This window comes from Melanerpes formicivorus, unplaced genomic scaffold (assembly GCF_026170545.1).
Source record: "Melanerpes formicivorus ecotype bairdi unplaced genomic scaffold, bMelFor1.0.p_v2 SCAF_59, whole genome shotgun sequence".
Lineage (NCBI taxonomy): Eukaryota > Metazoa > Chordata > Aves > Piciformes > Picidae > Melanerpes > Melanerpes formicivorus.
In genome coordinates, this window is record NW_027142411.1 from 3,018,177 (window position 1) to 3,042,087 (window position 23,911).

General features: G+C 40.0%; 1 protein-coding gene across 1 annotated transcript in view; it reads left to right on the plus strand.

The window, feature by feature from the left end:
• Positions 1-23,911, plus strand: part of CDYL2 (chromodomain Y like 2) — a 216,296-nt gene that overhangs the window by 183,510 nt on the left and 8,875 nt on the right. Inside the window, 3 exon segments of the mRNA XM_068161603.1 lie at positions 5,197-5,791; positions 13,273-13,490; positions 20,233-20,405. Of these exon segments, the coding sequence (XP_068017704.1) occupies positions 5,197-5,791; positions 13,273-13,490; positions 20,233-20,405 (986 nt within the window).

The following is a 23,911-nucleotide window of genomic DNA, read 5'->3' on the forward strand; positions in this document are numbered from 1 at the left end:
GTACCTGGCACTTTAGCTTGCATTTTGACCTCCCAGGTAACTACACAAATTGACTACTGAGGGGGGCTTCATAGCTACCTCATTGATTGATCTACTCTGGTTTTCAACTGTGGGTCACGTTCTGAAGAAAGTACTGACTGCTTCAGGAGATACAGTGCCATTTTTCCTTTGGTTCTCATACACCTGGACCAAATGCTCCAGCTACCAGATTTTGAGAAATTAAATAGAAGTGCAAGAGAAACACAAATAAGTTACAAATGCAAGCAAGAGATTTACAGCTATTAAGTGAATGTAACCAAAGGGAGGAAGTTTGGGCAATCTTGAGTTTTTCAAAGACAAACATGTTGAATCAGATGGTCTTTACCTCTTGCAGAAATCTTTCTGCCTTTTTTTCCCTAGCACTTTATTCAGATACTCTTCCAACACCCTGCAGCACAACATGGGACAAAGACCTCCAATGAAAACCAAAAAGCCACAGAAAGCAGTACAAGTCCTGTCATTTCTAGCAATGAAGAGCAGTTTTTGTAGTGTATGTCGGGAAATTGGTCTGCTGCTGTGTACAGTACACTAACAGAGACCATCTGAGCACCACAGATTACACTTTAAATAGTTTACATAGATATGCATGGCAAGAAGAGGAGATGACATACTTTGGAAATCACTAAGCAGATGTACAATCTTCCAAAGCTTTCTGGAAGTTTGCTGATCTGGTGGCATAAGGCTTTTCATGTACTCTTTTTAGAGCTGCTGTGGACTTCAAGATGAGTATCCTCTGGTTGGACATTATAGTTACATCTGCAGAAATCATTCCATGGGAATTAACCTTTTGTTTTTTAACTCAGCCTAGAGGAGTGGTTAATGAGTGGACAGTAAGATTACACTGTTAAATGGGTGGGTTTGGCCCTGAATCTTCAGTGAAGGAAGGTCTGTGTGTTGTACTCCACATATATAGGCACTTGATCACCAGATCAAGTTTATGAAGCTCTACATATTTGTACTGTAATTGGTTAGTATTTTTTTGTTTCACAGAAAGGGTTTTTTTCAAGAAAAGGCTTTTATTTATTCCTTTCATCCTGCTTTGTGCAGCTGCATACAGAGCTAGCTTTAAGGATTATTGGAAGCCAGAGAGTATTGTAATTGCATTTGCACCGATGCCGAGGTCTGATTCTATTTGTTCTCTTTAAACATACTTCTGTGGTGATGTATCAGCACCTCAGTTCATCCAGAATTAGCCAGAAGGAGCAAGAAAAGAGAGAATCCTGGAAAGTAATGGCATATGTCAACTCTTGCACTCTCATAACAATGATGCCTCTGCAAACGTTGTTTGCAGTCAATTATCTTTCACTAAACTCAACTAATGGGTTTTGCAAACTAAATATAATGAGTGTAAAGATTTGACAAACTGTACCTACCAAGCTCAGTTTGGGGAAGGTGTTATTCAGTTCACATGAAAGACAGAACTGGGGGGGGGAGAATGGAAAACCAGATTTTGAAGCCATGGATATTGTCTGAGTATTGTGTTGTCTACAGGGTGTTGCTTATTCTAGGCAAGGAATGAAAGCATTGTTTCTGTTAATCACTCGCTGTCACAGAATTACTTCTCATTAAGAAAACTCATGGATCTCTGTAACCTTACCTAAATGCAGAAAGATTACTTCTTCATATACTCCTTGTTAAAACAAATGCCCATCATCAGACAGAATTGTTCTGTTTGTCATGACGGTGGACTGTGAATAGAAGGGAAATGGGACAGACAGTACCAGGTGCGGATAAAAACCTGATATTTATTCCTGTGCCCAAGCACTTCACTGTATGCATTGAAGGAACACAGTGGCACTCTGAAGGGGATAAATACCAGTGAATAACTTAAAGCTTCAAGAAGAAAAGAGACCATGTTGAGAGGTCAAGTATGTTCAGTGCTACCCTCAGATGCATTCAGTAATGAACAATGAGGCAGTAATGAGGATGAGGCAAATATCTACTTAGACTTTTTATGCATCATTAGTCAAGCCAGTGGATATGGTGGCTGAACCAAAAAAAAACCTCAAGGAAAGCAACTAATTTGGGATCAACCCATCTTTTTTCCATTTGCTCCCCAGCGAAACAATAAACTGAAAAGAGGGTTGACCAGAAACAAAACATTTTGTTTTCAGTTTATTTAGTTCCTCTTCATTTTCATTTTGTTAGTTCAATGTGAAGTGGAACACTGATGGGTTTGCTCTGAAAATGCTGTAATAAAATCCTTAGTCTTCCCCAAATATGTTTGCTTTCTGAATGGTTTTTTATTCTGGAACCATTTATTAAATTTGACCCAATTTCATAAATACTTTTGTTCTGCCTTCATGATTTGTTGAACTGATTAATCACATTCTCCATTGCCAGTATTTTGTTTCCCAGGAACAAAGACAACTCATGTTTTCTCTCTTTATCCTCTTAATTGAAATGCATAATGTGTCATCACCAAAATACTTGAGCGTTTTCCATAGTAAAAAAATGTTCTCCACAAAACCTCTCGCTTTTTCTCCCTGTAGTAGAGCAACAAGGTGAAATAATGGTGCATGAGTGAAAAAAGGGCAAGGTTGAGGAGGGGTTTAGGATGTGATTCTGGAACTGGCAAGATATTTGTCCATCTTTTCCAAGGTTCTTCCTTCAGTGAGCAAGTAGGAGAATGCAACTGGCATAACCCCCTCAAAAGAAGGAGAAGTGATTCCAAGGTAGCATCAACCTGACACAGCATTTGTGTTCAAGTCCAGACTCTTGACTTCAGAAGGGAGGGTAATACAGGTACTGTTTAGCGAGTGCAGATGGAGTAGCACTAAACCAAATCCTCTGCAGTAATGATAGCTGTGGTCTACTGAGTTTAGCTGCAATTTAGTTTTTTCCCCAGGACATATATATATATGTGTGTGTGTATGTTTTGCTCCTTGGTATAGTGAGCTGCAGTAATTAAAGTAACAAATCCACAGACAACCCACAGGCCACTACCGAGTTCCATGGTTTGATGTACAGCCTTTCTGGCTAGTCCCAGATAGGAAGGTGAGAAGTACTTTAGAGCCAGAGATAATTTGGACAGCTGCTGTCTATAAAGTCAACAAGATCATAGCAAGTCTGTGAGTTTGACAATTGAAAGCTACACAGCCCAAGTAAGGACAAATGACAGAGGATTTTTTGTGAGGACTTTTCCCTCAGACTTGCCTAGACTGAGCTTCAGTTAATTGTTTTGCCACACTGAGCAATCCTGAAGGGGACAGTGCTGAATTCAGAGTAAAGCGGATGTCGTGCTTTGCTTCTGTGGTGGTTCTGTGCAGATATTTGATAAGACAGAGCACAGGAACAAGCTGTTTGAGATGCTGCAGTTGGGTGCCCTGGAGATGGAGGAAAGCTGTCCACTATGACTCAGCCAGATATCTGAGCACGGTTCCCATGTCAATGAATTGCGATAGAAGTATAATGTTTAGTTGCTAATTACATTTAGATTCCTTTGGGGAACCACCAAGATTTCTATGAAAGCACAGTTCCAGCCACTGAACACACAGAATTAATCCATTGGTTTGCTCTGACAAGGGACCTAAAAAGAACAATTACTTACACTGCTGTGATTGCCCTTCTTCAAGGTTAAATTCTCTATACAGATTCCACTGTTGCTCCTCACATGAGATGATTTTTCTTTGAAGAGCAATGAAAGCTACCATATTAGCCACCCCCTTACTTATTTTTCGAAATTAGCAATAGTGCTTTTGGTTAATGATGGTTTATTTTTCATTAGGGGCATCTTTGTCCTTCATAAGCCACATCTTGAAAAAAAAAATACAAACTAATGGGAAAGTAAAACTTGGGAGAGGGTTCTAAAGGCTTTGTCACCATAAGCCAGTTTTCCAGCACTGACTTCTTCTGGCAGATGTTTGTCTAACAAAACCTGTTTGTTCTAAGAACCCTCCATCCCTGTTCTAATGCCTAATTCTTACTGTCCTTACAACATTTTGCCTAATGACTTGATCCAAATTTCCCTTGATGCAATTTAAAGCCATTGCTGTCCACTGATTGTGCTTGGGTTTTCATGTGAACTCTCCCACTAGTTGGGATCTTGCCAGTGCTGAGATAGCACTAAGATGTCTTTGGTTGTACAGTCCATTTCCCACAACAGCATGATACTGTTAATTCACATTCAGCTTGCAGTCCCAATATAGTCCCTTATCCCTTGGTGCAGAAATGTTCCTTAAACTGACCTTCTGCAGTGTAGGCTCATAGCATTTGTTACTCTCGTGTAAGAATCCTGCCTTTTTATGCCTTTCACTTGCTTTAAAAAACCAAACCAAACCAAACCACCAAACACTTGGTGCACTCACAAATTTTGTATTTACTCAAACAGTGCTTTCATAAAAACTCCACATTCTTATAAGGTGGAAGTACCAAAGTGGATGTTTGCTACTGCAGCTAAGATTTTGGTGTAAAATGCTGTGAGTTTTCCTAATCAGGTCTCTGTTCAAGGCAGTTTCAAAACACAAAGGAGCATGGGGCTCCAGGGACACAGTGCATGCGTGAATTCAGGAGAATGATCGGTAACTGACAATAAAGCAAGAGATGCTTTGTTTAGCTCTTTCAAACAAGAAGTAGCTGAAGAATGGAGCAGTAACAGTTTGATTTCACAACTAGATTTTTAAAGATAGCATACTTCATTAATGGTCTTCAGGCTCTTTTTGGTTTCTTCACATTGTGGCTATTGCAAGTTCCCAGGTCAGATTTGATCAGATCTCTCTCTCTCCCTAATGTTTTCAGAAGGGGAAATGTCCTTATTGTCCAAACACCACTGGGGCTACTGCATTTCTCTCCTGTATTGCCATGTCTGATCAGGGGAGTTCTTTGTCAAACAGAAACATCAACACTGGTTCCTGAACACCATGTCAAGTAGTTTATAGACACACACCAAGCAGGTTCTCAGCAGCAGTCAGCATGGGCTGTGTAGGATCCAGTGGGAATATGGTCTGGGACTGCATCCCATGAAGCTAAGGTAAATTTGCTACATTGTGGCTAGCCTGGGTAGAGCCAGTTTCTATTTTAGGCACTCTATTTTTAGGAGAATCTTCACACTGTCATGGAGGCCTTCCTAGCTGTAAATGAAGAATATCATTTTCAGGACCAAACTCTCTTCTATTTCTAATGTGATGTTTTGTTTGGCTTTTGTTTTTTTTCTTTTAGGTAGAGAGGATTGTAGACAAAAGGAAGAACAAGAAGGGCAAATGGGAATATCTAATCAGGTGGAAAGGCTATGGAAGCAACGAAGACACTTGGGAACCTGAACATCACCTACTGCATTGTGAGGAGTTTATTGATGAGTTCAACGGACTGCACGTTACTAGAGAGAAGCGAGCGCGGCACGGGAAGCAGGCCGGCGCCCCAAAGTTTTTGCGGGAAAGCCGAGGGTCGTCTGTTGAGAAAATAGCACACAGACCTTCTGAATCTGGGAAGTCCAAAGGGTCAGCACACAAAAGGAAGAGAATTAATCCATCTCTTCAAAAACAGAAAAGAGGATATGCAGCAAAGCCAGGATCTGCTAATGACAGGGCTGCTAAAACTGTGACTTACCGAACTACTCCCAGCGGTTTACAGATCATGCCACTGAAAAAGCCACATAATGGTCTGCAGAATGGAGATGGCAGTCATGAAAAAGATTCTAGACATTTTGGGAATGGCTCACAGCAGCAAAATGTGGATATAAATAATCACGAAGGAGAACAGAATTTGCCCAGCGTGTTGGAAGTAAATAACGATTCACCTGTTGTGAATGGAATTGGTATGTGATCTAACTACCGTCTGGGGCGGGGGGTGGCAGAGGTTAATTGCAGCAACTGCAAACAGAGCCCACTCGTGGAAGTCATTGTCATGCTACAGCAACTGATCTGGTGAGAAGCACATAAACCAGCTTTCACACTCTTTCCCCACACATTATACCATTTTTTTATCAGTTGGCTTCTCTCCTTCCGTTTCCCACGGAGTGACAAGAAGCAGTGTGGGCTTGGGTAGATGCCTTGGCAGTAGAAAGTCCTTGTAGGGAAAGGAAGACAAGGCACGGAGTGGGAATGACAACTGAGGTATGTATAATACTGCAGCTTTGGTTTTGTCTATCACCAAGTAACAAATCACTTCTCCATTACATGTGCTCAGATCCAGTGGTCTAGCATGATCAGGATTATTTTAGAAACAGCATTAATAGTGCTTTTGCTAAAGTACCCTGGTAAGTAAGTCTGAGTAACATTCAAGTTCCTCAGTATTAAGGATCATCACATTCAGGAGTACTCAGAACTGCCAAGCCTTGGTCTCTGGATACATGGGAAGTCTCCAGACATACCATATGGGAAGGTACAAACAGCCTTAAAGTGAACAAGGAGAAATAGGAGAAATTTCTTTCTAATCCTTACAGTTACTGCCTGCCTTAGTTCTCAAAGAATAAAGGCTTATGTTCTCTATAAATACAATTCAGCTTAAAGAAACTAAGTAGCTTCTCGTCTCTCTGTGTCCAAGCTTTTCTCTTTTGTCTCCTTTTCTTTTTAATCCTAAACCAAATGTAAAGCCTTGATGGTGTTTTGTGACAAAAGTTTCCAGGAGTTAACAAGAAGGTGTACCTTCTATTTCATTGAGTTTTAGGGTTTGGGGAGTTATTTAGGGGTTTTTTGACCTTTACTTTCATTGAGTAAGCTCCTGTCCCTGCATGAAGGGATGAAGTGAAGATGTCTTATCAATCACTAGGCAGCTCCAAGCTTTTTAGCCTTCCTACCACGTGGAAGTCTTTCCAGATTCCTGGTAGTTTTCAGTCCTCTTGTGGTTGTGGTGTGTGGAGGTTTCTTTAATGCCTTTCAGAAACAGCAGGAGCTGTTCTAAGTGATTTCCTACAGCTTACTGATAGAGTGGTGATCCAACATTGTGAGAATTATTTTTCTGCTGTTACACACTGTGTAAAAGTTTTCATTGAGCTATACACAATTGCTCTTAGGGTTGTTGGGTTTTTTCCTTTCTGGTTACAGTTAATTTAGAACCCAGCTATATGTATGATTCTTTTCATTATGCATTTAATCTGCTTTACTGTTGCCAGTTCATCTTTTTCTTATGACTCAGTGAAGCTCTTCAAAATCTTTCCTAGTTTTTACTCCATTTATTTTGTATTCCCTTCAAATTTTCCCCTCATACTTCTCTTCCCAGTTCATTAATATGTACATTAAATAAACTAATCCTTCTGCAGGTCCTTGGGGCAGCCAACTGCTAATCATTTGACATGCTGAAAAGTAACCATTTGTTCCAATTATTTATTTTTATTAGCCAATTTCTGTAGCCCATGATAGCACTCATTTCCTTAACAGCTTCTTGTGAATTGCCCTGCCAAAAACTTTTCAGAAGTCAACATAAATTATATCACCCTGCTTTCCATTTTCCACCGTACTGGCAACCTAGCAAATGCTCCTTGACTTGGGAAGTCCAACTGGCCTTGCCTAGTCGTACTGGTTACTGCTGGGATCTTTCCATCTAGGCCCCAAACATCTTGTTAACATCCCAAACATCCCAAACCAGCAAAATGTTTGGTCAGCTTTGAAGGCATAAGGAGTCCAGATGATGGGAATGTCACTTAAAATTGAGAGGGCAGACTTCTGTGTTTTGATGAGTTTGAGCTCAAAGAAGACTGCTTCAGAAGGTACCTGCTTCTTTAGAGACTTGCACATCTAATTACCTGCTTCTTTAGAGAGACTTGCATATCTAACTACAGAAGTGCATAAAGTTACTTTGCTTTGCTCTCTTAGTGTTTCTGAGGGCTTTCCTTAATGATTTGGTTTATGTTGGGGAAGTTCTGATAAAAAGTGCATATTGAAAATACATAAATTCCCGTATTTTAGCATCTTTACTTTTGTAATGGAGAACTGAAGGGCCTCAAAGAACTGTAAGGTCAAGTGAGCCTTTCATTTGTCCCCAGAAAACTGATGAGCTGGCACCCACCAGCCTCTGTTTGAATAATGCCTGTTAAGAGAGCTCTATTTCACCAGATGCTCTGCCATGTCTGCAGGGCTCCTGGCCCTAGAGCTGATGTTTGCAGCTCCTTCAAAACACTTCTTTATGATGGTTTTTGCATTCTCCAAATCCATCACTTCTGTTCTCTGTTTTGTTCTCATTTCTCCCTTGCATTCTGCACTTCCTGTATGCACGAGCAAAAGCCTTTAAATCTCTACCTGGTTCTCTTCTGAAAAACTTGTACTCAGTAGCACTCCCAAGGTCAGAAATCCCTCCAGTCTTGCTTCATGACACCCAGCACATGCAGAGTGGAGAAAACTACAAAGAGGAGAGAAGAGACTACCAAAGAAAGAGCAGAAAGAAACTGCAGGAGGGTCAAAATAAGAATACTGCCTTTTATTTCTAATACTGCCCTACAAGCTTGAGAGAAGTCCCATTTCCTGCTACCAGATTTGAAATGTCAAATCAAAGAAACTTGCACTACTCTTAAGTAAGTCCAACAATGCACTGAACTCCCTCAGTGTTCATCCACACAGAGAAGTATCACAAGCTCATTTTAATCAGGATAAATGCCACACTGAAACTGCTCTGAAATGTTACAAATTACACATGAAGAAAGTTTCAGGGAAAAATGGCACTTTGTTGAATAACAGAAGTTTTGTCCCAAACATCTTGGGTTTCAAAACTTTCTCCAAATCTGAGCCAAGGTCCCAAGGCTTTGTCCCTTGAGACCTGGAGCAATGTGGCAGTCTGCTTGGCAGGACTCCCAGGTGTAGCTTGGAGGCAGCCAGCCATGCCAGAGGTTTCAGGCAGTCTGCCACAGAGTCTGGAAGTCGACAGCCCGGCGTGCCCCATCAACGCTCCCAGGGCTCCCAGGCACCATGTGCAGAACAAAGAGGGAGCCTGCAGGACCTGGGTTTGGCTCCCAGAAGCTGTGGCTCCTGGGCATCGCTATGCCCCATCTGATGAAGCTGACATTTGTGTGAGCTTTGAGATTGCCTTTGTGGAGCCTAATGAATTTCAGACAAAGTTTACAGTAAGAGTGCACAAAAAAGGTATCTAGAAATTCTAAGGGGGGGTTGAGATGAGGCCTGCATTCAGAAAACTCAGGAATTCCCCACAATTTGCAAACCCAACTGCAGGACCAGCTCTGCCACCACTGTTGGCCTATGGCTGAAGGCCCCTGAAAAACAGTAGTTTTTCATATAGTAACAATATTTAAGTGCCAGTGTATTGAACCAAGCAATATAACTAGTAATTTATAAACTATAACCCATCAAAAATACCTGTTTGTTTGTCTGTGCTATGCCAGTTCTGGTGAAACAAAGGATAACGATTTGAAAAGTCCTTGAATGGACTTCCACTAGTCTGTGGTTGGTTTTGTATTTACATCCACTTGGGTACAAGTGTTTCCTGCTCAACCTACAGGTCACCCTCACCAGTAAGCTATTTACCCCAGAAAGGTGATTGCATACCTACAGATGTGCACACAAAATCATGTATGCACCCTAGTGGAGGCCTGGAACCTTGCTGAAGTTGGGGCAGACCTTTCTTGCCAAAACTTGTCTTGCACCTCCTACACATCCTGTCACGAGGAGAGTTGTGTCAACTTTGCAGACAGTTCTGTAAGGGTCTGCAAATTGGAACATTAAAAACTCTGCAGGATAACACCTGCAGGTAGTCCCAGGACCGACCAATGCCATTCTTTCTGGTGATACTTGTTGTCTTCTGTTAGGGCATTTCCATTTCTCTCCAGATACTGTAATTGAGAGTGATTGTTTTGTCAAGTTTCTTGACAGCACCAAAAACCATTCTCTTTTCTCTTTCCTTTTTCCACAGCACTCTATTTCTGTACCATCTGCTGAAGAATTTTTGCTTGTCATGTATCACAAACCACTCTTTTTCTCCATTACAAGAATCTTTGTTGTCTAATGGTGCCCTTAATATAAATTCTGTGAACTCAGTCACTGCTTCCTCTTGGGTTATTTAGCTCCTTCTGGTTTATTTATTCTGGAGCAATCCCGGCAGTAAAGGACAACCAAATACGCTTGCTTTCTCAGTTTGGATAAAACTTTGTGGCTTTTAGATATCTTACAGATGCTCCCTTAGCTGGAGAACTCTGAAATTAGTAGTAAATTATCATCAGAACACTGCTTTTAAGTATGTACAGTATTAACTATTACCCACAAGAAAGACAGAAAGAAGACAGAAAAGCAATTGGGAAGCCTGAGGAATGCAGAACTGTTGTTCACTAAATCCCTCAATAGCAGAACTAGGGACCTCTCAGTGAAACTGATAGAACATCAGATAAAAGCACAGATGAAAGAAAAGTCTCTGCTGTGTAGTGGCTACACAACTTCTCAGCCATACCACAGGAAGCTGTGGAGAAAGACAGGCTCAAAAGGAGATAAGGGAAATCCATTAAAAGTTCCATGAGCAGATATTGAAGGAAATAGGAAGGATGAATACTCTCAAATTCCTATACAACACTTTGGCTGATACTAGGGGAGTGGACTGCAGAAAGTGGCCAAGCTTGCATTTTCTCCCTGAATAACATCCATCATTGCCGTTCTTGGGGCTGTTAAAGGGCTGTTACCCTTGTGCACGTTAAGTGGTGCTAACTATTAACCCTCGAGCAGAGAGAGTCTGCATGCTTTAGTGACTCTGAGGCGAACCTTCAGTAGCTCCATCAAATCCATGCAAGAGACATGCTGAATGGGTGTGACAATACCTGAGTGTGGGCTTTAGATTTTGCTGATTGTTTTCTCCAGTTTATCAGATTAAACAGAATTGCAGGGCTGCACTGTATACACTGCAAGAACAATCTGTGCACTCTATGTTCTGTTAATCTGGTCTTGGAAATGAAACGTTTCCATGTGTGTTTCCCTCCTATTTAATTCAGATTGTTCTTTCCTCTGGTTAAATTTCTCTCAGCTGGTGTGCAGTTAGTTAAAAAAATGTGATAAAATCCGTATTTCCTTCTATCCTATATTTAATCTGCAAACTGAATACATTGCTCAAAGAAGAATACAACAAAAAATGTAAATTATTATTGGGAGAGGTTTTGTTGAAATGTATTACCTGTGTGAATCCACCTACTGCTCTCTTACCATGTGTACCTAAAACAATGTGGCACAAGCTTCAACACTAGGCAGATAATCAGTGCAGTTAGTCTGACACATCTTCCACTCAGTGTTCATTTGTGCCTCTGATGTTGTAAGTTCTGTACACTCTTTTTGGGGAGATTAAGCTCTTCACATCTCAGTTTATTGCTGGGCCAACCCACACAGTATCTTTGGTGCTATATAAAAATGCAACAGTTAGAAGTGTCTCAGTCAAATAATTAATTTTAGTATATTGTTCCAAATTGTATTAATTTTCCACTAGTAATTTCACATGCTGATTGTAGAGTAAGTGTCAAAATACAAGCAGTAGCAGAACCCTATGAGAAAGTAGAAGCATGCTGTAAGAAGTCCTTCATTTGCAAAACTAAAGCACATGCTATTCTTCTCAAGAAAACAAATTGCAAATTCTGCTGGCTGCAAATGATTTCCTTTTTCCAACTGGTGATCCAAAGTGATTTCTCAGTGTTTGCCCTGCACCAGCTAAAGCTTCTATTCAGTATGAAGTAGGAGATGCTTTAGATGTATCTCTTAATCTAACAATGAAGTTTATGATAGACTGCTGTGGCAGACCAAGAGCCATGTATTTCTGTGTCCAGCTACATCTGCATGCATGTGCTCACATTACGTGATGAGGCCAAATGATGCACCAGCTCAGTACTGTTAGGCACTCTATATAAAGACCCCATACTGTAACTGCAGTGTGTACACAGGCATCTCACATACTGTGAACAAGTCCACAGGCCATTGCCAACTGAGAGGTATCAAATAGATCAGTTAGCTACATAAACTGCACATTAAAATAGAGCTAATCCAAAATGAGGCAAGTAAATTTGGTTTAGAGTAATGTGCTCTGAATTCACCATTCAGTTCTGTTCCAGCAGCATTTTTAACTGGACAGGGGTCTAAACTATAAAATTTAAATCTATGTTCTAATATTCATCTCATCTGCCCTTTAAAAATTCCTGGCTATTTGATACCAGGAGCTGGAAGAGATCAACTTTGGCAGGAGTAAAGAACAGAACAAACAAAGGTGTTTTCATACAGCTCTTTCCTGGCCTTTCTTAAACAAGGCATATTGTGGGTTAATATCTACTTAAACAACAACAGATTTGGAAACTCTTTCAGTGAACAGAGTGACTTTAATCTCTGTTCCTCAATAACTTGACTCTGCTTTGCTTTTATTGGCAGTTGTGTGAAACATCTGTAATTAGAAAAGGAATATTACCTAAAAATCTTGTCAAGCTATTTTCAACAATCAGGTTCAGTGTTACCAATCATAATATTGCCTATTGCAGAGGAACTGTAAACATAAGCAAAGTAATAGTTTATAGTTCATGCATAGTGCAAGTCAAACTAAACTGTCTTTTAAAACTGAGGGGGAACTATCTCCTTCTTGTCATAGTACCCTGGGTTTTATTGCTACTGCTAGATACCTTCCAAAATGGCATCAGCATTAATATTCTCCATGTGCACTCCAATATTAATAGCATACCTGTTAGTCAGAAGTCAGTAATTATTGTTGCTAACAAATGTAAGAAGCAGGTACTTGGGATCAGAGCAAAGAGGGTGGCTCATGGCTACTTCTAATGCCAACCACAAAGATAAGTAGAAGAGAATGCCAGTTGTGTCAGCTTGGTAACAACTCCCCTAACTTAGTGTCACATAGAGATGTGCAACAAGTGTGTCTTCAGATTGTCATCTGAAACCAGTAGTGATTCTGTGGTCACCATAAAAGGAAGAAAATGTAACTTTGAAAGATGAGCTTTGGACTATACCTGTGGTGTCATTTTTCCAAAGCTGCTTTAGAGTCTTCCTATGAATCCAGGGATCACCCCAAATTCATATGAAGGACTGATACAATTGCTTTCATCTTCAAAGCAGTACTGAATCCCATTAAGAGGACCAGTTCTACATGCTGCAGTTCACTGGATCTAGAGGTTGTCTGATCAGAGAACAAAAAGTACTGCAGGTTGGAATAGAGAATAATGAGAATGGCTCAAGGCCACATTTGACTAGCCTGGCACATTTTAGATTTACCGAGTTCACCACGTAGCTGCTATTGCAAATACTGAGCTGTGTGAAGCTAGAAGAAAGTTTCACGCCGGTTCTTTGAAGGGATAGACGCAATTATGCTTTGATTCTTTCCACCTGAAAGGTTCATCTCTGGCCAATGGAAGCTTGAATCTCCACAGCACTGTGAAAAGGAAACTAGATGGGGAGAAAGATTATGTCTTCGATAAGAGACTAAGATACAGCGTGCGTCAAAACGAAAGCAATTGCCGGTTCAGGGACATTGTAGTCCGGAAAGAAGACGGTTTCACGCATATTTTGCTGTCGAGTCAGACTTCAGATAACAATGCACTGACCCCAGAGGTAAGCACGTAGCCATAAAAGCCAAAGCAAGCCATCCCCATGTGTGGGTTATCTTGGAAATGCTGCACTTGAGCTGGATTTTATGTATTTTTACCTAATTGATTATCCCAGACAAAAAAGTAAGATGGAGTTCAGATGTATCTAGGGTTTTCTCACACTTGTGATTCCTGACAAGAAGAATGCAATGGAAATTAGTCTTTGATTTACATGTCTGAAACTGAAAATTAGAAGTAAAGAAAGGAATGGCAGAATTGGTATTTCCACTGTGGAGCTGGGTGAAGCAGGCTTTCACATGTTGAAGTTAGTGCTATTTACTACCCTTGGGAGAAGTCTGGCCTCTTTCATTTGTTTTATTGAAAGAGTGCTGCAGAATTTTGGAGCTATATCCTGAGACAGTAATTCCAGAATTATATCTTGATCCCTGGTTGCTTTTCCTCTGAATCACTTCATGAGTCCTTACCTATGAAATCTTAAGCAATTAGGGGCACTATTCACAGCTGAATTGCATAGACTCATACAACTTTTACATGATGTTAATGAATTCTCTTGTTCCAAACATTATACAGTTAAGGTCAGACTTGGAATTGTAGCTTGCACTACTCTGCTAGACATATGGGTCACTGGAAGGGCTTTTCCTTCCATTCCCTGTGATCCTAGCACAGTGAGCAGTGATGTCCTGGTGCACCTTGGCCAGTTCAGAACAAAAGGGATATCAACAAATGCCTGCATCAGGATGCTTGTCCTAGAGAGCAGAGAACATACCTGAGCCTTGTTCCACATGGGCGGTAATGGCCTGATGGAAAGGGGTTACCCTACATCAGAGTGGAAACAACAGGAGCTTCCTCCCAGCACCAGTTTAGCCTGTCTGAGCATTCTGCAGGCAGATATCCTTCACAAGCTGCCTGCAGCCTGGCACATCTCTGTTTTCTGCCCTCCAGACACACCAGTGCAGCTCTATCTTACACGGTAACTTCAAGATCAGAGCAGATGAAATACTGGGTTGAGCACTATCAGAGGGAAAAGTTGATTGTAGCTTTGAGGAGTTGCTTTGTTCAATAAGAAACTGGGTAACTTTGAAATGATTTAAAATGAGCTTCAGGTAAAACCACAGGCAGGTATAATGGGCCCTAAATTTGACTCCTCATCCCAAATGCACAGCCTATACAGTGACATAGCAGACAGAATGATACTGAATAGTTAAAAGTAATGGTACATACATTTATCCCTCCTAGATTCTAAGCTATGTACTATTGAAAAGACTATCTTGGTACTCAACACAGAACACCAAACACCTGCCTTTAATACTAATTCCTTAACACGCATTAGATTGCATCAGATCCATCATTCCACCTATGTATTAATTACCACTAATTGACACTGCAGGTAATTTGAATGAAGAGCTAAAGGGCCTGAAAAAGTATGAAATCAAGGGCTCAGTATGTTCAGGCTGAACAGACATACCTTTACATTGCTGGCTGTGCTGTTCCACATGAGCAGTGCTCAAATGCTCTAACCAGTGAATTAATTCAGGCTCTTCGGGTCTGCCAAGCCAATCTGCTTCATTCTTTGAGAATTTTCAATATGCTGGGAGCCCACCTCTGTGGAAGAATAAATGATAAGCACATAATAGTCCTCTTCTTGCATCACCAGCATAGACTATTTCCAGAACCTTTATTGAAGATCACTCAAAACCCAGGAAATCTATTTTAGAAAACTACATTACTGACCAGGATCTGGATGGTCAGGAATTAATCAAGGTAATGAGTTCTCCATGTTGAGATTGTCTGTTTAAAACTCACCCAGGCTGAGAGCAATTGAAAGCTCTTGCCCTCTGAAGGCTGCTTGCTGGCAAACATGAAACAACTTGTTTGGCCTTAGTCCAGGCTGCAGGCCGTGATTATTCACACCACAAAATCCAAGACCTCCAATATTGGCAATTCCACTTCCTCCTGACCATTGGAGCAAAACCCAAAGGGACTGAAAGGAGGACTGTGCAAGGAATACACCTTGTCTCTGCAGTTTGTCACCTGTAGGCATAGGTGAGACAAACTGACAGCATATTTTTAGGGACATTTACAGCATTGTTGGTTTTGACAGCTTTTACCACTGGTGAACAGAAACAAACACAAAATGCCTACAAAATTAAGAAAGTGTGCTTCGATTTGTCAAAAGAAACTCTAACATCAAGTTTTATTAGCCATTTAGGAAGTTGTGTTTGCCAAATACTAGATGATTAATGTAGACAGAGCAAGTCTGCTTGGTGTGGTTAAGACAGAGGTCTGGTGATTCTTGGCCATCTATGTTAGGGAAGAAAAGAGATGTGCTCTGCCCACAGCCATTATCAAATTAAGCTTAGACAAAACCACTCTCACCCATAAACAGACCTGCTTCCTTTTGTGCTTTAGTTTAATCTTCAGATGAAATTGAATAGTTTTGACCATTGGCCTCTCTTCTTTCTGCCAGTTTAATTAAAATAATAAGGAACTAACTTATTAAAAAACTCTTGGAGAAGTCTACCTAACTCTTCAGTCTGTTTTTGGTAACCACATCACACCTGTGGGTTTCTGCAGGTGATTTTAACATGAAATGTGCTGATGCTTCTTCCAGCAGCATTTACAGTGACTGAAGTTAACTCAGAGACAATCTAGTAAGTGAGGTTTTTCTACCAAAATGTTCAGGGCACTACAGAAATTCTTTCTGATGTTTTACAAGACCTTATAAAACTTCCAAGCCAGTGTCATGGACCAGCACAGCTTGTTTTCATTTCAGTGGCTCAGGCTTGCTACTTCTAAAGCAGCTAATGTAAAATATTTTATCATGATAAATTTCATGAGGGCATTTTCTCTCATGGCTCTTTGGCTGCTTCTGAAGTTCCTTCTCCAGTGAAGATGTTGCTGTTTTAAGTCAGCACATTTCAAGGATCCAAATTCTGTTTCAAACTTAAGATTAAATAGATCCATCCAATGCTTTTAGTATACACTATTAATAGAGCTAGGAATTAATATTCCCCTGAATTAAAAGCAAAGCATATCCTAAAGTAGTGCTTGCCCTGAATGCTGATAGAACTACCTCAAGAACATTTCTCATACAAAAGAATTAGGTTTCAGATTTCTAGCCATGAAAATTACAGGGTTTGAAGTCCTACCAGGTGCATTTCAGAGCACTGATTTGCCTTCATTTTCTTACTTAGAACATTTCCTGACCTAAAAAAAGAAAAGGCAGGTAGGGGTTTACTGTTATCTGTATTTTTGCTGTCATGCAAAGACAGAAAAACTTGATGATCTCTGAGGTCTTTTCTGACCTCACTGATTCTATGATTATATGAATTTGGCTTTTGGGCCAGTACTTCTGCCTGATGCCATCCTTACAGGTCCCTAAGTCCTTTATTTATCAGACTGAAAGGACTCAGAATCTGTTTGCATAAAGAGTCAGTAAGTAACAAAAAGTGTATTTATGTAGAAAGGTACAAGCGGGGAAGAGGTTCTAAGAACAACTAAATGGCTTTAAAATTTTGGGTTACTGTAATATTTGCAGAATAGTTAACTTCAAGAATATCCACAGTGAGTCCTTAGAGAGTCAGAGAAGTTAACCTTATAAAGCAGTATTTCTGTTGATGTGAACAAGAGACTTCTGTTCAAGATACTTGGTGTAATTGCAGTGATAAATTCCCAGCTCTCTGATCTCCCCAGAATGTAAGCAATATTGAAAGCAAAGGCCACCAAGTGACTTTTAACATTTCCTACCTCCAGTGAGAGGCATTAAAATAAGCACTTAGAAGTTTAGTGAAGTTCTTTAACTTTTTCTGTTTATTTTGCAACATAAAGTGTCCTGTTAAAAAACCTGACCAGCTTGTTTTCTTGACAGCATTAGAAAAAGAAATATCAAATTGGAGAAAGTGATCATTTTATTATATGTTCAGGTATCAATAAAACAGTAACTGAAGTGTTAGGCCTCATCTGAGTGTATCATTTGATAGATACTCATAAACTAAATAACTGGCCCTTAGTGTTTTGTAAATACTTCCTCACATTTTTTAGTTAAAAGCATCCAAATAGAAATCCTGTCCTCACAACTGAAAATTAACTGAAAGACTATTGAGGAGCTAATTAGTCAAAAAACAGATCTGGAGACTATTGCTATGGAGCCCTGCAAATAGGTCTAGTCCACTGGAGAAAGTAAAATGTAATTAGACAAATGCCATAGCTATACCAAAATGAAGGAGAATTAAGGACTGTGGAAGAGAGAAAAAGAACTTGGAATCTGAGAAAGAAATGGAAAGACACATAGCAGCTCTGTTTGCAAACTGAATTTGCTACCACATTAAATGTGTGCTTAAGAGAGCAGTTCTGAACTAAAATGGCCTTTACAGTACTGCAGTTGAAGGCACAGTCCTGCAGCCCTACAAACAGTTGTTTGGTTGGCTCTAACAAGGCTGAATGTTGGACTGCACCAGCAAAGGAATCATGGCATAGCACCAGGGAGTGAGAATTGACTTTGCTGGCATCAGTGTATTCCAGTGAGCCTCTGAGCACCTTTTGCTGCTAAAGTTAATGACAAACTCACAGATATTTTATAAACAATACTTTTTGGAGCTTGAAAACACAAATACATTCTGGTTTCTGTGTTTCTGTTGCTACAAATCAGTGGAACTGTGGAACTAAATTTCTACTCCTGCTCAAAAATGCTATCCAAAATACTGCCAAAACCTTCCCACTTTCAACTATATCTAAGAAACCATTTCCTAATGATGGACCTGTAATCTCAGCCTCTTCAAAACACTGAAAAGACAGTGACAGCTGAACAGTGGGGGGGTTTCCTACAACTAGTGTAACCTCTGCACAAAAGTTTGGGATACTTTTAGATGTTGGTGTACTTTTAGATGGCTTTAAGAATCCAAATCAATGAGGGGCAAGATAAAAAGGAGACAGGTTTGTAATGGTAATGATGTGTTTGAAAGTAGCATCAGAAACATACACAAATGTTGCTGGAGGAGTGGGAGTGGTAAAGAAACGTTCTGAATGGAGCATCATGTGGTGGCATCGTATTGCAAGCAACACTCCTGGGTAAAAATGTTTGCCTGCTGTTCCCAGATATTACTCATTCAGCCTCCCTAGGAAGAAGCAGATTTTGAGAATGTTTAAAACAAACAAAGGATAATCTGGCATTCACATACAACTAGAACAATTAAAATATGTATCTTTTAATTCAAAAAGTTTCTTTGTAACTCTGAACAGAGGCATTGGGGTGTTTATTCCTTTGCTTGCCTCTTTTTACCAGCTGAGGGCTGAGAGAGTCTCTGAGAATACTTGTAAAAATCACTGATGGCATCCCTGTACCTGCACAGGAATTTCAGAGGCACTTCCAAATTCTGCTGCTGCTTTTAAGTACTTCCACCCAGTGTCACAAATAAGCATGCTGAAGCACTCTTGTAAAAGTGAAGCATCTAAAAGTTCCCTACCTGCTTGCTCATGCTCCGCTCTCAGCACCCAGTAGACATAATTTTTCTGCACACAGGTGTGGAGAGCAGGCAGGTAACGCTGCACTGCATAGTTTGAATGTACAAGTTCAAGCCTGGTCTCACAAGCCACAGGATTTCCAATATAAGGCTACCTAGAATGGTGTAAACCAAACTTCTGTGTTTAGGAACATTTCTTAAACAAGGCACTTCAGAGATCTAAAGAATTTTTGGAAGCAGCAAGTAGTGAACAAAAATAATCACAAGCTAAAAATCTTGGTTTTCTCTCACATGGAAAACACATTTAATCCACCAACCACGTTTTGCCATCCTTTACCTAAATTTACACTAACAGCAAATCTTTCCGTTCAAAACAGAAAAAATTGACTCAGCAGGACCCAATATGGGAAACACTCTGACCCATAAGTACATTTAAGCATAGGAGGTATCAGACTAAATGAAATCATGGCCCCTGAAGTGAGGGAATCTGAAATGACTGAAATCACTTACAGCTTACAAACTACACTGAACTGTGACCAAACAAGAAGTTACCCATCAGAAGGTTATGAAATGATGTTTCCTTTTGAAAATCACTAGAAAACCAATTCTTCTCAGATGAAATGACATTTTCTTACAGCCCAATTCTGTACAGATTTTTATTAAGTTTGATTTATGGTGCAATTAATAGCTCGATCCAGTTATAAATCAGAGTGTAAAAATGTCTCTCTTTCAAGTGGCTTTTTTGCTCTAACTTCTATAGACTTTAACAATACCACTGACCACAGAAAAGGGAATAATATATTTGTCTTGTTGATGTATATGATGTCCTCTTGTCCTGCCTTGCTCTGGTTCAAGTCGTATAAACCAAAGTAGCTGAAAATCTGAAAACTAATAGATTTTTCTGACAGCCTGTTGTGATAACCATGCTACTGAGGGTACAGCGACATATGCTGAATACACATTGAAAATAAACCCATGACACTGGCAATTACTAAATTGCAAACAAGTAGCAAAAGCTAGCTAGAATTTCCCTTAGCTTAAGCAAGGAACAGCCAAGTTCTAATATCTCTTTGAGTCAGTAAGCAACTACAAAGCATTTCCAAATCTAAAACTCTCAGTGTTATCATTCTAAGTATATTAAAATGATATTAATATATATATATAATTGATGTAAGTATTAATAGTGCCCAAAATGTAAGTCTCTCAAAAGCAATAAGGTTTGTAAAAGTAGGGAAATGATATTGCAACGGCATGCATGTCGAATTGTTTACTTTTCTTTATCCACAGATCATGAAGGAAGTTCGGAGAGCATTGTGCAATGCATCAGCTGATGACAGTAAACTCTTACTTCTCAGCGCAGTGGGAAGTGTATTCTGTAGTGGCCTAGATTACTCATATTTAATTGGCAGGTTATCCAATGACAGAAGAAAGGAAAGCACTAGGATTGCAGAAGCTATAAGGTGACCCAAGCTTACCTATGATCTCTAAATTATGAAATGCAGTGTGTGATTATAAAGATATTTATCAGGTCCAAAAATGTTGTATATTTAAGTGTTGATTGCATTCTAATTATAGTCCTACAAATTTGTTTAGTAAGAAGAATCTTGGACCTTTCCTTATTGGAAGAGAAAGCACGTTTATTCCAGTGCTAATGTCCAGAGGGCTTTTTTTTATTCTTATTCCATTTCTCTGTATTTAATATTTCAAATCATTCCTCCAAATTCAAATACAACTTTGTTGTTGCTTTCTCCAAATTAGCTGTTGCTTCATGTTCTAAAGTGGTTCCTGAAAGGCAGATATTTCACTTGTTTTAATGTTCATCATTTGAATGACTTGCAGTACCAGTGGGAATCCATGGCTTACTCACATTCTGTTGAAAAAGCAGTCTGCCACTCTATTGCAGAACCTTATTAGAAAGGTCTCCACTCTTTTTCTTAAACTTAAATTACTTCATATATATGTAAATGTAGTTTTATTTTCATAACTAAAATGTGACTTTCCTTATATACATCACATTACCTTAATAAAAATCCCGAGTTTCTGACATGCAGGCTACAAATCAATCTGCACAAAGTATCACCAAATGTTTCCATTATCCCCCAAGTATACTTTAGATAGATTTGGCAGATCTTCCAGTATAAATCTACCGTAGCAGGAGAGGGTTTGGTCCCTTTTTTTTGTGTGTTGTCCTTCCCCCACCCCACTTCCTACAAATAAAATTATTCTTCTGAGAGGCTTAAAACTTTATGCCACAATTCTATGAACATTTAAAAGTTTTGTTTGAAACACATCTCTATTTTGGATGTATTAATATAGCATAAGATGAAGTTTAGCTATTACATGGCATGCATTAACCACCAATTATCTTGGTTACAACTACTGCAGATCAGTTTGGATTCTCAGTTTAATCCTTATGAAATTTTCAAAGTAGTAATTATTTTGAAAGAATTCAAAATGTACTTCTTAAATCTAATTAATTGTGACCTTTTTTTAAGACCCTAGCTGTGCTTGAATATCATATAGTGGTAGTTTAAGAAAGGAAAACCCTTTGAAGGACACATCCTATTACGTTTTTCAGTATTTTTAAATGTGAAAGATTTTTAATAATGTGGAACCAAAAAGCAAGATGAGGGAAGAAAACCACTGCTCCTGTTTGAGCACTCAGGCCCAGGCACACTCCATTAGAATATGCAAATTTAGCACTGTCCATGTCAATAATATGTAGATAGATGTTGCTCTATATGTATACATTTGTCTCCCCACACTTAATATACAGGTACACTTAACCAACTGAACACTCAAGTGAAGGTACAGCAGACTATGATACTCAGTTTTTCCATCCTTGAACTGACAGAACACTCCTGCAATACTGGTACGATGTACTGCTCCTTGTCAAGAATGTCGGCCTCAGGCCCACTGGAAATAGCTTTTTATTGTACCTCTGGAAACGATGCACAACGTTTTCCGTTTAGCACTCACTGTGCCTTCCCTGAACAAAGGACTCCACTCATGGAAAATAGACTCTAATAAGGGTAGACAAAAATGTACACTTTGCCTCCACTCTGCCTCCACTGCTTTTTATCAAGTTAGACTTGTGTCAAAATTAACTTAAAATCTTGATTACCCTGTGTTTCTGCTTTCTGAAGTATGGATCTGGTATCCTGCTCACCAGTTAAACCTGAAGCTTAAATACCCATTAAGTCTCATCTCACGTGAATTCATTTGGCCCCTGTCCTCATCCACTGCCTTTGGGGCTTGCAACTGACAGATGTGTGGTGCTGTAGTTTCTCTCCAGCATGAGTTGCCATCATCCAGATGTGGGTCTGGCATTGAGCTCCTGGAGCAGGGAAGAGGCAGACAGACAGACTGCACTACAGCTGTGCATATGTAGCCTGCAGAGCCTTGCAATTGCATGGCTCACTGGAAGGTTGTTGCCAGCTTCAGGTTCACTTCATCAGTTGGTCATCATTTTGTGACTTGATGGATACAATTCTGGGTAAAGTCTTCTTCTCAGAAGAAGGAGGACGCCTTTAATGCTGAACTTCTTCATGGCTGCTGACATGCTTAGGAGCCCTGACCCACAGGAAGCCCTCTGCAGTGGTGCACATGTATCTGAACATCCCAACGTGTATTCAGTGGTCAACTTCCCAGATATCTTCTAGCAAAACCAAAAGCCTTCTACATGGGACACTTTTTCCAGTCTCTGAGCTTCTGGTTCTACTGTGCAACACCAGTTACAATTTCCAGGCTTTTTCAAAGACTGTGTTGAATGAAACAAGGATCTTCTAGCCCAGAAACTACATGTGTGCACTTACAGTTTGGAGACGTGGAAATGTGCCAGGTTCTGGGTGCAAAGACAATTCACTGAAATCAGTAAAGTACTGATGATGGAACACAGATAAATGGAGTGCTGGACACTGCAGCTACTGTAGACCAAATGAAGATACTTGTTGCCCTCACAAGCTCCCAGTATTTTAGCCTTCAGCTCCCTCCTACATACCCATCCATTGTACTGTCCTCTATCCTTCTGTCATGACAGAGGCTCATTGTGCTTCCTCAAAGTTCTTTTCCGTTCTCTTCCTGTCTCCGGATCCTCCCTTGCTCACTCATGAAGATTTCACATTTTCTTCAGACATCTCCTCCATTAATGTGTTCTGCTTTTTTCTTCCTTCTCATGATCTAACCGTTTCCCCTCCACAACCTTAATTACTTTTCCATATTCACATCCAGGCCCATTTATCACCACATGCTTCCTGCTTTTCTACACAGCACTGTTTTCTTCTGCCTCCACATGGTGCTCAGATCTGCTGCCACCATTTATCCATAGCTTTTTTATCTGTCACATGTTACATCCCTGTTCCTATCAGTAGTCCTACTTGGAAGGCTTCCTTGCTCAACTACTGAGGTTCTCAAAATTCTGGCATTAATCAGGTGCAGTGACCCACAGCTGTTACTCAGCCATACACAATGGAAGAAATAACAAACAAAAATGAGCCTTAACTCTCCTTAACCCTGCTCTCCTTTAGAAAGAAATCGAATAGGATGTTCCTCATTTCACTCTCTTGGTCTTGTCACAGATCTTCTGGTGTGAACAGAGCTGCATCAATTCCCACAACTCTCTGTTTTTCCATGGCCAAAAGTCAACTCCTCACTAGGCAGCCTGAAAAGCAGAACTCACTCATTGAATGTTTGATGTTGGGTCACCTCAGATTCTTTGTTTTCTTTTGCAATATAGCCAGTGCCCTTGCACTTCACTCCAATAAAATACTTCCCTTCGGTATGTTTTCCACTTTTTGCCAATTGGCACTGTGATCTGCAAGGCACACCTCCTGGCCTCAGATGCTAAAGTCTAAGTTCTTTTCTGACTTCAGTGGGAGAACTGCAACTCATCAAAGGACACATTAGACAAAATGTTCTTTCCTAAAATCTGTCAGCAAATTTGGACTCTGGAGCTAATAAATACCCA